This window comes from Ruditapes philippinarum, unplaced genomic scaffold (genome assembly GCF_026571515.1).
Source record: "Ruditapes philippinarum isolate M1 unplaced genomic scaffold, ASM2657151v2 ctg1673_1_1_1_1, whole genome shotgun sequence".
NCBI classification, from domain to species: domain Eukaryota; kingdom Metazoa; phylum Mollusca; class Bivalvia; order Venerida; family Veneridae; genus Ruditapes; species Ruditapes philippinarum.
Genome location: NW_026855364.1, coordinates 37,197 through 53,258, shown reverse-complemented (window position 1 = coordinate 53,258; position 16,062 = coordinate 37,197). Strand labels below are relative to the sequence as shown.

At 36.6% G+C, this 16,062-nt stretch overlaps 1 protein-coding gene across 1 annotated transcript; it reads right to left on the bottom strand.

The window, feature by feature from the left end:
- Positions 1-13,130: 13,130 nt before the first annotated feature.
- LOC132743065 (small ribosomal subunit protein uS2m-like) lies at positions 13,131-14,816 on the bottom strand. Its single transcript, XM_060731577.1, has 2 exons — positions 14,810-14,816; positions 13,131-14,019 (listed from the first exon to the last, which is right to left on the bottom strand). Exons 1-2 carry the CDS (start codon positions 14,814-14,816, stop codon positions 13,307-13,309), a joined length of 720 nt encoding a protein of 239 aa, XP_060587560.1. The 3' UTR covers positions 13,131-13,306.
- Between the last annotated feature and the right edge of the window lie 1,246 nt (positions 14,817-16,062).

Sequence of the window (16,062 nt, the reverse complement as noted above, 5' to 3'; positions counted from 1 at the left end):
TGGAAAAAGTGCAAAAATGCGAAGGCATCGGGGAAGCCGGGAAACGGAAAAGGCGCCCTGAAAAAAGTGAGTCAGAGATTTGACCTGTTTTTATTATGTGCTATAATATTTGTATTAAGATTCGAAGAGAAAACTCCAGAGTTTTGTTGTTTTGAAAGATGATGAAACCTTTATAAAAATTCTGAAGAAAGTTTTGGATCATATTTCAGTGGAGTATCCCCGACAGCAAAATTTTTGAAATTGTATAAATCATTTAAAAAAAATGGTTAATGAAACAGTTATGTTTCCATATTTAGGTTGAATTATGAATATATCTATGTTCAACTTTTGTGCCACAAACTTCATCTAGCATCAACCCCTAAATGTTCTATGATATTGCAAGGTCTTAATTTGAGGTCTCTGTGTGACCTACAACTCTTGCAAGGACCCGACTGCATCACCCTTTTTGAACTTAGAAATTTGCATGCAGATACTGGCTTGAATCTTCACACCGTTTTGGATAAAAAAGGTACCATAATTCTGGCGCATGGATTTGACTGAATTATTGTCCTTTTAGAAATTCCAGGTTAAAATTTTCCATGTAAGATCAATTTTGATAACAAGTACTGAAGTTTTAACTTGAAACTTAACATCTGTTCATTACCCAAGAGGACTTTACTATTGCTCATTGTGAACTGATTAAAATAGTAATATAAGGTTGACTTCTAATCTAGTTTGTTTCCTCTCTGGCGTGGGTTCGATCCCCGGGAGATGCTTTGGTAGTTTAGCGTGGAGGAAGGTAGTCTAGTACTGGTGTAACTCCAGGAACAATGGTTAGGAAACTACCAGCGTATATGACTGAAATACTTTTGGAAAAAGGCGTAAAATGAAACAAACATGCAAGGAATATCCACAAATACTTGATATAAACTATATTTACTGGAATTATGCCTTTGCAAATTTAGAAAAAAAATTGCTGAAACTACCAAAGGTATTTCACTTGAGATTTCTTATGTCTTTTGAACAAGAATTATGAAAAAGTACTTAAACTGGTCAATGCCACCATTTCCTTGTAAGATCATAAGATGTAAAGTGCATATTTGAATATAAAGTAATAAAGAAAAACTGAAAATGTGCTGTTTTTGTAGGTTAAACAAAAATCATAATTACTATTACATTCCAACTAGACTACTGGAGGAAGACCATGGCTTTTGTGCATTATTTAAAGTCACAAGAAGGCATCTTATTAGAACCACCAACCTTTCATATGCAGGCATGAAAGACCCATACTGGCCACTACAGTATTGAAGTGTCATACGTTGCTAACAATCAGTTATTATGTTAACAATAATGCAGTCGCATTTCTTTATCTTTCGTCAAGTCCAATGTTTCGAAAAAATAGAATTTTCTTGCAGCTTGAGACAAATTGTATTGAGAGATCACAGCACTTCCTTGTTATGCCCCCCCTTCGAAGAAGAGGGGGTATATTGTTTTGCTAATGTCGGTCCGTCGGTAGACCACATGGTTCCGCTGATTATCTTGAAAAGCATTTATCACAAAGTCTTCATATTTCACACAATGATTGGTCATAACTAGTAGATGACCCCTATTGATTTTGGGGTCACTAGGTCAAAGGTCAAGGTCAGAGGGACATTAAATATCAATATGGTGTCCGCTGATTATCTTGAAAAGTATGTATCACAAAACCTTCATATTTCACACAGTGATTGGTCATAACTAGTAGATGACCCCTATTGATTTTGGGGTCACTAGGTCAAAGGTCAAGGGGGCTTTAAATGTCAAAATGGTTTCCGCTGATTATCTTGAAATGTATTTATCACAAAGTCTTCATATTTCACACAGTGATTGGTCATAACTAGTAGATGACCCCTATTGATTTTGGGGTCAAAGGTCAAGGTCACAGGGGCCTTAAATGTCAAAAGGGTTTCCGCTGATTATCTTGAAAAGTATGTATCACAAAGTCTTCATATTTCACATAGTGATTGGTCATAAGTAGTAGATGACCCCTATTGATTTAGGGGTCACTAGGACAAAGGTCAAGGTCACAGGGACCTTAAATGTCAAAATGGTTTTCGCTGATTATCTTGAAAAGTGAGTATCACAAAGTCTTCATAGTTCACACAGTGATTGGTCATAACTACTAGATGACCCCTATTGATTTTGGTGTCACTAGGTCAATGGTCAAGGGTCACAGGGCCTTAATTGTCAAAAGGGTTTCCGCTGATTATCTTGAAAAGTATGTATCACAAAGTCTTCATATTTCACACAGTGATTGGTCATTACTACTAGATGACCCCTATTGATTTTGGGGTCACTAGGTCAAAGTCACAGGGGCCTTAAATGTCAAAATGGTTTCCGCTGATTATCTTGAAAAGTATGTATCACAAAGTCTTCATATTTTACACATAGTGAGTGGTCATCACTAGTAGATAACCCCTATTGATTTTGGGGTCACTAGGTCAAAGGTCACGGGGACCTTAAAATGTCAAAATGGTTTTCGCTGATTATCTTGAAAAGTATGTATCACAAAGTCTTCACATTTCACATAATGATTGGTCATCACTAGTAGATGACCCCTATTGATTTTGGGGTCACTAGGTCAAAGGTCAAGGTCACAGGGACCTTAAAATGTCAAAATGGTTTCCCCAGATTATCTTGAAAAGTATGTATCACAAAGTCTTCATATTTCACATAGTGATTGGTCATCACTAGTAGATGACCCCTATTGATTTTGGGGTCACTAGGTCACAGGGACCTTAAAATGTCAAAATGGTTTCCCCTGATTATCTTGAAAAGAATGTATCACAAAGTCTTCATATTTCACATAGTGATTAGTCATAACTAGTAGATGACCCCTATTGATTTTGGGGTCACTAAGTCAAAGGTCAAAGTCACAGGGGCCTTAAATGTCAAAAGGGTTTCCGCTGACTATCTTGAAAAGTATTCATCACAAAGTCTTCATATTTCACCTAGTTATTGGTCATAAGTAGTAGATGACCTCTATTGATTTAGGGGTCACTAGGTCAAAGGTCAAGGTCAGAGGGACATTAAATATCAAAATGGTGTCCGCTGATTATCTTGAAAAGTATGTATCACAAAACCTTCATATTTCACACAGTGATTGGTCATAACTAGTAGATGACCCCTATTGATTTTGGGGTCACTAGGTCAAAGGTCAAGGGGGCTTTAAATGTCAAAATGGTTTCCGCTGATTATCTTGAAATGTATTTATCACAAAGTCTTCATATTTCACACAGTGATTGGTCATAACTAGTAGATGACCCCTATTGATTTTGGGGTCAAAGGTCAAGGTCACAGGGGCCTTAAATGTCAAAAGGGTTTCCGCTGATTATCTTGAAAAGTATGTATCACAAAGTCTTCATATTTCACATAGTGATTGGTCATAAGTAGTAGATGACCCCTATTGATTTAGGGGTCACTAGGACAAAGGTCAAGGTCACAGGGACCTTAAATGTCAAAATGGTTTTCGCTGATTATCTTGAAAAGTGAGTATCACAAAGTCTTCATAGTTCACACAGTGATTGGTCATAACTACTAGATGACCCCTATTGATTTTGGTGTCACTAGGTCAATGGTCAAGGTCACAGGGGCCTTAATTGTCAAAATGGTTTCCGCTGATTATCTTGAAAAGTATGTATCACAAAGTCTTCATATTTCACACAGTGATTGGTCATTACTACTAGATGACCCCTATTGATTTTGGGGTCACTAGGTCAAAGTCACAGGGGCCTTAAATGTCAAAATGGTTTCCGCTGATTATCTTGAAAAGTATGTATCACAAAGTCTTCATATTTTACACATAGTGATTGGTCATCACTAGTAGATAACCCCTATTGATTTTGGGGTCACTAGGTCAAAGGTCACGGGGACCTTAAAATGTCAAAATGGTTTTCGCTGATTATCTTGAAAAGTATGTATCACAAAGTCTTCATATTTCACATAATGATTGGTCATCACTAGTAGATGACCCCTATTGATTTTGGGGTCACTAGGTCAAAGGTCAAGGTCACAGGGACCTTAAAATGTCAAAATGGTTTCCCCAGATTATCTTGAAAAGTATGTATCACAAAGTCTTCATATTTCACATAGTGATTGGTCATCACTAGTAGATGACCCCTATTGATTTTGGGGTCACTAGGTCACAGGGACCTTAAAATGTCAAAATGGTTTCCCCTGATTATCTTGAAAAGAATGTATCACAAAGTCTTCATATTTCACATAGTGATTAGTCATAACTAGTAGATGACCCCTATTGATTTTGGGGTCACTAAGTCAAAGGTCAAAGTCACAGGGGCCTTAAATGTCAAAAGGGTTTCCGCTGACTATCTTGAAAAGTATTCATCACAAAGTCTTCATATTTCACCTAGTTATTGGTCATAAGTAGTAGATGACCTCTATTGATTAAGGGGTCATTAGGTCAAAGTCACATGGGCCTTAAATGTCAAAATGGTTTCCGTTGATTTTTCCATAATTGAACACTTCCATGTACCCATTTTTGGCAAGTTTCTGTAATACAATTACCAATTATGTGAGTTAATGGCTAGATAGGGGGATATATGTGTCGTTTGACATTCTGGTTTACCTGCTGGATTGGTATAATGAATTTACCAAGGTTTGAATTTGGAACATATTTAGGGATTTCAATATCAAGACATTCATGAGATACTGGCACTGTACAGCCTACTCTAAATCGGTGGGAAAGGCTAATCACTTTCAGTTCTAACAGCTTACAGGTTGGTTAGATCCATCATATTGAGGCAATTTTAAAATCATTTCACATCTTAATTGGTAGATTTCATATTTGTTGGATCAATAAGAGTGTCCATACAATTTTATTAAACAAATCTTGATAACTTGCTTAAAGTTAAGTGCATTGATGAATTAACCATTCAATACATAGAGGATATTGAATGAGTGTAGGTTTAATACTAAACAAGATATGTTTGTAAAACAATGCCCCCCTATCATTAGTCATGTGATAAGGTTTATTATGCATGACTTTCTGACCAGGTGATCATACAATTAATAAAGGGTTATCAAAGTATCTACTGGTCATGACCTTAACCTTGTGACCCCTTGACCCAAAACTCAATAGGGGTCATCTGCTGGTCACGACCAATCATGCATACAAAGTTTTGAAGTTCCTAGGCCTAAGTGTTTTTAGTTAATTGATCGGAAACCGTTTTAACATACAAGGTCAATGTGACCTTGACCTTTGACCCCTTTGACCCCAAAATCAAATAGGTTATCTGCTGGTTTCATGACCAATCACCATACTCCATGTTTGAAGTTCCTTTAGGCCAAAGGGGGTTCTTTAAGTTATTGATTTGAAAGAATTTTTTACCTAAAAGATCAATGTGACCTTGCCCTTTGACCCCTTAACCCCAATATCAATAGGGTCATCTACTGGTCATGACAAATCACCATACCAAGTTTGAAGTTCCTAGGCCTAAGGGTTCTTTAGTTATTGATCGGAAACCGTTTTTTACCTAAGAGATCAATGTGACCTGACCTTTGACCCCTTGACCCAAAATCAATAGGGGTCATCTACTGACTATGACCAATCACCATACCAAGTTTGAAAGTCCTTAGGCCTAAGGGTTCTTTCGTTATTGATTAGAAACCGTTTTACCTACAAAGTAATGTGACCTTGACCTTTGACCCTTAAACCCCCAAATCAATAGGGGTCATCTGCTGGTCATGACCAATCACCATTTACAAAAGTTTGAAGTTCCTAAGCCTAAGGGTTCTTTCGTTATTGATCGGAAATCGTTTTTACCTACAAGGTCAATGTGCGCTTGACCTTTGAACCCCTTAACCCCAAAATCAATAGGGGTCATCTGCTGGTCATTGACCAATCACCATAAACAAGTTTTTGAAGTTCCTACGGCCCTTAGGGTTCTTTTAGTTTATTGATCAGAAAACCGTTTTTTACCCAAGAAGTCAATGTGACCTTGACCTTTGACCCCAAAATCAATAGGGTCATCTTACTGATCATGACCAATCACCCATACCAAGTTTTGAAGTTCCTAGGCCTTAAACTTCTTTAGTTATTGATCGGAAACCGTTATTGCTTACAAGGTCAATGTGACCTTGACCTTTGACCCCCTTGACCCCCAAAATCAATAGGGATCATCTACTGATCATGACCAATCACCATACCAAGTTTGAAGTTCCTAGGCCTTAAGGTTCTTTAGTTAATGATCGGAAACCGTTTTTGCTTTACAAAGGTCAATGTGACCTTGACCTTTGACCCCTTGACCCCAAAATCAATAGGGGTCATCTACTGATCATGACCAATCAACCATACCAAGTTTGAAGTTCCTAGGCCTTAAGGTTCTTTAGTTAATGATCGGAAACTGTTTTTGCTTACAAGGTCAATGTGACCTTGACCTTTGACCCCTTGACCCCAAAATCAATAGGGGTCATCTACTGATCCATGACCAATCACCATAACCAAAGTTTGAAGTTCCCAGGCCTTTAAGGTTCTTTAGTTATTTGATCGGAAACCGTTTTTGCTTACAAGGTCAATGTGACCTTGACCTTTGACCCCTTGACCCCAAAATCAACAGGGGTCATCTACTGATCATGACCAATTCACCCATACCAAGTTTGAAGTTTCTAGGCCTTTAAGGTTCTTTAGTTATTGATCGGAAACCGTTTTTGCTTACAAGGTCAATGTGACCTTGACCTTTGACCCCTTGACCCCAAAAATCAATAGGGGTCATCTACTGGTCATGACCAATCACCATACAAAAGTTTGAAGTTCCTAGGCCTAAGGGTTTTTTAGTTATCACTCGGAAACCATTTGGTCTACGGACCGACGGACGCAACGGACCGACGGTACCGACAAGTGCAAAGCAGTATACCCCCTTTTCTTCGAAATGGGGGCATAATTATTAAATGAGTTGAATAAATTAAAAATCACGTGAGCCTCTGGCGAGCATAATATTGTTTTATTCAACAAGTTCAAAAAAATTTAGTATTAAATTTACACGAGTATAAAATCACATATATAAAATTAGAACGATAAACTGTAAACAAGAGTCATTTTTCTTTGACGTGCTTTTAGTGTAGCTCTAAAATTAGCGCCTTTAAATGCTTTGTTTATAGCGCAAATGACATGACGTCAAAGTGTTAAATATCGTCTTGTTTAATATCGTTTTTATTTGTTTGGGTCGTCAGACCAAACAAATAATGGTAGCGAAATTTCAGACTCTAATGCTGTAAATTGCAAGTGCCGAAAGTAGTCCGCTTTTTTGAAGCGGATACTTCCCTTTATAATATGTAAAAAATGTCAAAATGGTTTTCGCTGATTATCTTGAAAAGTATGTATCACAAAGTCTTCATATTTCACATAATGATTGGTCATCACTAGTAGATGACCCCTATTGATTTTGGGGTCACTAGGTCAAAGGTCAAGGTCACAGGGACCTTAAAATGTCAAAATGGTTTCCCCAGATTATCTTGAAAAGTATGTATCACAAAGTCTTCATATTTCACATAGTGATTGGTCATCACTAGTAGATGACCCCTATTGATTTTGGGGTCACTAGGTCACAGGGACCTTAAAATGTCAAAATGGTTTCCCCTGATTATCTTGAAAAGAATGTATCACAAAGTCTTCATATTTCACATAGTGATTAGTCATAACTAGTAGATGACCCCTATTGATTTTGGGGTCACTAAGTCAAAGGTCAAAGTCACAGGGGCCTTAAATGTCAAAAGGGTTTCCGCTGACTATCTTGAAAAGTATTCATCACAAAGTCTTCATATTTCACCTAGTTATTGGTCATAAGTAGTAGATGACCTCTATTGATTAAGGGGTCATTAGGTCAAAGGTCAATGTCACATGGGCCTTAAATGTCAAAATGGTTTCCGTTGATTTTTCCATAATTGAACACTTCCATGTACCCATTTTTGGCAAGTTTCTGTAATACAATTACCAATTATGTGAGTTAATGGCTAGATAGGGGGATATATGTGTCGTTTGACATTCTGGTTTACCTGCTGGATTGGTATAATGAATTTACCAAGGTTTGAATTTGGAACATATTTAGGGATTTCAATATCAAGACATTCATGAGATACTGGCACTGTACAGCCTACTCTAAATCGGTGGGAAAGGCTAATCACTTTCAGTTCTAACAGCTTACAGGTTGGTTAGATCCATCATATTGAGGCAATTTTAAAATCATTTCACATCTTAATTGGTAGATTTCATATTTGTTGGATCAATAAGAGTGTCCATACAATTTTATTAAACAAATCTTGATAACTTGCTTAAAGTTAAGTGCATTGATGAATAATTAACCATTCAATACATAGAGGATATTGAATGAGTGTAGGTTTAATACTAAACAAGATATGTTTGTAAAACATGTATGCCCCCTATCAGCAGCCAATTAGTCATGTGATAAGGTTATTATGCATGACTTCTGACCAGGTGATCATACAATTAATAAGGGTTATCAAGTATCTACTGGTCATGACCTTAACCTTTGACCCCTTGACCCAAAACTCAATAGGGGTCATCTGCTGGTCACGACCAATCATCATACAAAGTTTGAAGTTCCTAGGCCTAAGTGTTTTTAGTTAATTGATCGGAAACCGTTTTAACATACAAGGTCAATGTGACCTTGACCTTTGACCCCTTGACCCCAAAATCAATAGGTTATCTGCTGGTCATGACCAATCACCATACCATGTTTGAAGTTCCTAGGCCAAAGGGTTCTTAAGTTATTGATTTGAAAGAATTTTTACCTAAAAGATCAATGTGACCTTGCCCTTTGACCCCTTAACCCCAATATCAATAGGGGTCATCTACTGGTCATGACAAATCACCATACCAAGTTTGAAGTTCCTAGGCCTAAGGGTTCTTTAGTTATTGATCGGAAACCGTTTTTACCTAAGAGATCAATGTGACCTTGACCTTTGACCCCTTGACCCCAAAATCAATAGGGGTCATCTACTGACCATGACCAATCACCATACCAAGTTTGAAGTCCTTAGGCCTAAGGGTTCTTTCGTTATTGATTAGAAACCGTTTTTACCTACAAAGTCAATGTGACCTTGACCTTTGACCCCTTAACCCCAAAATCAATAGGGGTCATCTGCTGGTCATGACCAATCACCATACAAAGTTTGAAGTTCCTAAGCCTAAGGGTTCTTTCGTTATTGATCGGAAATCGTTTTTACCTACAAGGTCAATGTGACCTTGACCTTTGACCCCTTAACCCCAAAATCAATAGGGGTCATCTGCTGGTCATGACCAATCACCATACCAAGTTTGAAGTTCCTAGGCCCTTAGGGTTCTTTTGTTATTGATCAGAAACCGTTTTTACCCAAGAAGTCAATGTGACCTTGACCTTTGACCCCAAAATCAATAGGGGTCATCTACTGATCATGACCAATCACCATACCAAGTTTGAAGTTCCTAGGCCTTAAACTTCTTTAGTTATTGATCGGAAACCGTTATTGCTTACAAGGTCAATGTGACCTTGACCTTTGACCCCTTGACCCCAAAATCAATAGGGATCATCTACTGATCATGACCAATCACCATACCAAGTTTGAAGTTCCTAGGCCTTAAGGTTCTTTAGTTAATGATCGGAAACCGTTTTTGCTTACAAGGTCAATGTGACCTTGACCTTTGACCCCTTGACCCCAAAATCAATAGGGGTCATCTACTGATCATGACCAATCACCATACCAAGTTTGAAGTTCCTAGGCCTTAAGGTTCTTTAGTTAATGATCGGAAACTGTTTTTGCTTACAAGGTCAATGTGACCTTGACCCCTGACCCCTTGACCCCAAAATCAATAGGGGTCATCTACTGATCATGACCAATCACCATACCAAGTTTGAAGTTCCTAGGCCTTAAGGTTCTTTAGTTATTGATCGGAAACCGTTTTTGCTTACAAGGTCAATGTGACCTTGACCTTTGACCCCTTGACCCCAAAATCAATAGGGGTCATCTACTGATCATGACCAATCACCATACCAAGTTTGAAGTTTCTAGGCCTTAAGGTTCTTTAGTTATTGATCGGAAACCGTTTTTGCTTACAAGGTCAATGTGACCTTGACCTTTGACCCCTTGACCCCAAAATCAATAGGGGTCATCTACTGGTCATGACCAATCACCATACAAAGTTTGAAGTTCCTAGGCCTAAGGGTTTTTTAGTTATCACTCGGAAACCATTTGGTCTACGGACCGACGGACCAACGGACCGACGGACCGACAAGTGCAAAGCAGTATACCCCCTTTTCTTCGAAATGGGGGCATAATTATTAAATGAGTTGAATAAATTAAAAATCACGTGAGCCTCTGGCGAGCATAATATTGTTTTATTCAACAAGTTCAAAAAATTTAGTATTAAATTTACACGAGTATAATCACATATATAAAATTAGAACGATAAACTGTAAACAAGAGTCATTTTTCTTTGACGTGCTTTTAGTGTAGCTCTAAAATTAGCGCCTTTAAATGCTTTGTTTATAGCGCAAATGACATGACGTCAAAGTGTTAAATATCGTCTTGTTTAATATCGTTTTTATTTGTTTGGGTCGTCAGACCAAACAAATAATGGTAGCGAAATTTCAGACTCTAATGCTGTAAATTGCAAGTGCCGAAAGTAGTCCGCTTTTTTGAAGCGGATACTTCCCTTTATATGTAACACATAGGCCGAAAAATTTAGGGGAAATCACTGCATAAATATGGTAACATGACAGGCGGATTAATTTTCAAGCAAAGTAATTCCCGAATGGTCGAATATTTATAATATTGTTTTATTATACATGCTTATAGTAAGCGCCATGATTATTTACACCAGTGTTAAACAACAGTTAGCGTCGTTACAAACCCCAACTAGAATATTATGATTTTCTTCAGGCCATTAATATATAAATTCAACGTGGCCGAGGGGGTTTGCGCGCTCGCTTAGGAAGCGAGAGGTCTGGAGTTCAAATCCCAGTTAAGGCAACTCATTTTTTTTTCAAATTGTTTAAGTCAAATAAACATTAGATCGAATATCAGTGTTGCAATTAGTGTTATAGCCATTCTACTACAATTAAAACGCTGGAAAGCATTGGTGGCACTATACAAAAACAAATTATTTTATAATCACACAACCTTCACCTTTCTGACATTCTGAGACCCAAACTAATTCAGCGCCTTCTGTGCTTTGATTATTAAATGGCTTTATTACACTCCTGTGCTGCGGTTTATATGATAAATGTATTTTATCTTCCAAATATCTATTACACTTACTTGAACACAATTTCAAATTCAGTTTAGATTGACAAGAATTTTATTACCTGCTGGCATGATTTTTTTAATGTATTTAAGTCGAAAGTTATAACATAAACATCTATATCTAGTAAAATTTGAACAATTTTAAATGGCTACAATGAATAACATAACACATCTTTAAAGGCACATATATGCTTCGGATATGGATATCTTTTTCTTCTTTAGAAGGGCAAAATAACAAGAGCAATATATCCTTTTTACTTAAAGAAAGTAGCGCTAAATGTGAAACTGTTTGTCTTAAAAGTAGCCAAATGCAAACAATTTAGCGATATTTGAACTTGCATACAAAATACTAAATCACTGTAACTGCCAAAATGCAACTGATCCGTAATTTTAAGATGGTTGAGGTATAATTGGTCAATGAATAACTTTAAAACTATTAACTAGACACCATAAATAAAATGATTTTTGAAAAATAAAAATAGAAAACTTCTTCGATAGAGACGTCAACAGTAGATTTTCAGCATATCTGATTCATATATCAATGAAGTTAAATATATACCTTTATCAAATGACTACTAGTATAAATTTTATCAGCAACATAGGGGCCATATTTCAGCAACAAATACTTAAATTGTTGAGAGATTATCTTATTCATTCTTTAATACATACAGATACATTCATGTCAAGATTTGCTACAATCTATCTCACCAGTAATAAAATATGTTTTAAGATGGAAAGATTGTCTCATGGACAGACAGACAGACGGCACCATTTCAATTTTCAATATTCCATAGGTATTTATCCATTCCAATAACTAATAAATTCCTATCCATTGCTTTAATTGACATTTTACTTAAAGGATACTCCAGCAAATTAATGACAAAAATGAAACAAGAGGGCCCTGAGGTCGCTCACCTGTATATAGGCCCCCCCCCCCCAAACGTTGCAGGGCCAATTTAACCAAAGGGCTTTTATTTGCACAAACTTGGTAGACACCCATAAGAAGATGTTTTATGCTAAACATCTAAGCTCTAGCTCATTGGGCTATTTAAAAGAAGATTTTTTTTAAGTTTTTACTATACACATATAGTTAAAAACAATGACACCCCTGGGGCCGGGCCAGTTATGACCCCAGGGTTTTTATTTGAACAAACTTTGTAGACACTTACTAGAATATGTTTTATGCTTAATATCTAAACTCTAGCTATTTGGGTTTTTTCAAAGAAGATTTTAAGTTTTTGCTATACACATATAAGGAAAATCAATGACCCTGGGGCGGGGCCAATTTTGACCCCAGGTCTTTTATTTGAACAAATTATCTTTTGTACTCGAACCACGCTAAAATAATATTTTTTAAAGTCCCAGCATGAATTCCTGTATAAATTCTATATATTTTGGGTTTTAAGCTTAAATATATATCTATATTATTATGTTGAATAAAAACCTAGATGCCGACAGCATCACCGAGAGGTTTTAAAACAAGTCATGTGACTTGAACAAACCCTGAAAGTTACAATAACAGATATTGTGGGTATTGTATGATTGAAACAAGTCTAAGTAATTCATTTTACATGTTCTTTAACGTTTCCAAAGTTAACTGTGACAACTATTGTGAAATCTTAACACTGTAACCTCAGGCATGTGGGTCAAGTTAAGAAACAACCATTTTATTCTTCATAAGGAGAAAAGTTTTGTTACTGTGACTGCCTAGTGTATTCATTTTGAAGACATTTATAGAATAATGAATGAAAAATTCAGAACGAAGAAATGAAAATTTTGCCCGTGTCTCCCTTTTAAGCCATGCCCTATCAAAAGACTGTTGTTTAATGTGTTATATAAACAAACACTATTTCAAGTACAGTATGGTAGTAAACTTTAATTCTTCTTTAAGAAAAAACAACATTGTTTGCAATTTTAAAAGAACATTTTCGTCACCTGAGTGCAGTAACAGGTTAACTCCTATTACATTATATAAGGAGTTAACCTGTTACTGCACTAAGGTGACAATATGTAAGAACAGGCATCATCATCATTATATACTTGGTAAGTCATCATCTTCATTTATATCTTCATCCACCTCTTCAATCACATCTTCTTTGACTTCCTCAAATATTTGCTTACTTTCTTCTGCTCTTTTCTTTTTTCCTGCTAATATAGCTTCCTTAAACAGTCTAAGGTATAATCTGCAAGCTTTGTACGAGTCATCGTTAGCTGGTATTGGGTATGAAATTAACCTCGGATCACAATTAGAGTCAACAATTCCTATCGTAGGGATCAACATCTTCGCACACTCAATTACACCTCTGTGACTTTCAAACACACTGTTTAAAGTATTAACAAAGATACAAACATCCGGTAGACGTATCCTTTGTTCAAAAGCCCTCGGCATATCAGTAAACAGCCCTGGTTGCCAGAATCGACAGTGAGCGTACTCCCCGCAAGATTTTGCAGTGCTCTCTATATATGGCAGCATAGCCTTGTTTCTACTGATGAACAGAATGACTCCACCTCTGTAAGCAATATGGGCTACGAAATTCAAAGCATCTTGAAAGAGTGGAGCTGTCTGCTCTAAGTCAAAAATATCCATGTCACCCCTGGTGCCAAACAAGTACGGTGACATGTACACATCACGACATCCTTTATTGTGACCTAAATGGGCGTTTACTAAAAATAGATCTTTCACAGTCACAAGTTTTCTTACATTGAAATAGTCTTCATGCTTCAAAGAGTCCGGAGTTTCCTGGTCTGAAATAATAGAAAAATGACACAGTTAACTGTTTTGTATACAGGGCATTTTCAAGCTATTTCGGGTCAAAGGCCCCTGGCATATGATAATCAGATATGTTGGGAAAATTTATTCAACATCAAATAGCCTAGAACACAACTACTGACAGAAGACCCTTTTCAATTGTATTAAATTTGTCCAAAAATAAATTTCATCTAAATCACTGTCATCTATCCTTAAAAAAAAATTCAAAAACAATTTACCTTAAAATTCACTCATTTATGGACAGAAAAATTGCTAAAAAAAATGTAACAAGAGGGCCATGATGGCCCTGAGTCGCTCACTAGAAACAACTACTTTTCAGTGTTGGAAATTATCCATTGTCAATATTTTCTAATATTAAATTTGAGTATAGAATATGTTTATTAAACAATAATTTGAAGAAATGCCATGACCTGGTGCATTTAAGCTTAAGATTAAATCACTGCGGATGATCACGTGACCAAAATCATACAATGGACTCATAAAATGGCGGCTTAAACGCTTGGTAAAAGCAGTGAAATTGAGGTAAGCATACAGTTAAATTTATATGTAAAACTAGGCCGCACAGAACCCCAGTATAACAACCACCTACTGTTCTGTTATTGGTTACTTTGTACCTCTCTCTGTTTAGGCCTGAAAGTCGAAAAAGTTGTTTAGGGTGATGAGTACAATGGCCGAACAGGTACACTAAAATGCGTTGTTTTCAGTAAAAGATACGCATTTTGAGCAAAATTAGCAATGACATCTTGTGAACAATGGCAAGTTTGCCCGTCATGAACAATTTCCATCCTTTGTAAAGTTGCATAACAAAGTTGTGTAAAAAAAAAGAGTACAATGGTCGAACCAAATTTAATGAGTACAATGGCCGAACAATTTTATTGCCTGTCCTATTTCGTCAATTTTTTCATTGAATTATGCTTGTTTCTCGCTTCCAGTCTTTGAAATCATATAAATATGATATTTGAAAGTGAAAAGTAGGAAGAAGTATTAAATTAAATGATTTCAGTTTGCTTGCTATACATTCTCAACTTTATCATCCATCATCCATCAAAATCATCCATCATCCATGTTTAAAAGTTTTTGTATTTTTAGCTCTGTTGACCCCTAAAAGGGGCCAATTGAAATGGCATGAGCAGATTCAAGTGTGACTGTCACAAGGATGCTACAGACCAAATTTGAAGTAAATCTGCCCAGCAGTTTCAGAGAAAAAGACGCTTGTTGACGCATGATGATGGACGCCAGAGCATCCCCCTTTGATACAAATAGCTCACCCTGAACCTTCAGTTCTGGTGAGCTAAAAACTGTTATATATCTTGACAGGACGTCAGGATGTTTTGATATTGTGAAAGATATAAGTTGGCATGTCATTGCTATGGGATGAAGTTGAAAACTAGAAATGTGTCCATAGGACACTGATGCCCCACACGCTACTGTTCTGTCAATCTTATGACTCTAGGTCAAATATTTTTTGGACTACATGTGCAACAAGTTGAAAACTAAAAATCAACAAAGGGCCATAATTCTCTTAAATTTGGTCACAGCGAAAATTCCTTCCTTTACTACCATCTACACATTAAGGTTGTTAATCCCTGGAAGTTTAAGCAAAATCTGTCATCCGGTTTAAGAGGAGTTGTGTTCACAAAAATTCTACATAGTATTTAGTGAAAAAATCAACAAAGGGCCATAATTCTGTTAAATTTGGTCGCAGCGAAAATTCCTTCCTTTACTACCATCTACACATTAAGGTTGTTAATCCCTTGAAGTTTAAGCAAAATCTGCCATCCGGTTAAAGAGGAGTTGCGTTCACAAAATTTCTACATAGTATATAGTGAACTAGAAATGTGTAATCATGCCACGGATGCCCCCGCATGCAGCCAAAATTTCAGATGGTGCATTAATTATTTTTTTCATTTTAAGTTCAAAGCCCTTAAAACTTTTCAATGTTAACACAAACCATGTTCAAGGCACTGAAATTATTCAGTCTTAACCTTTTAAAAATAGCATATTGCGTATTTGTAGCC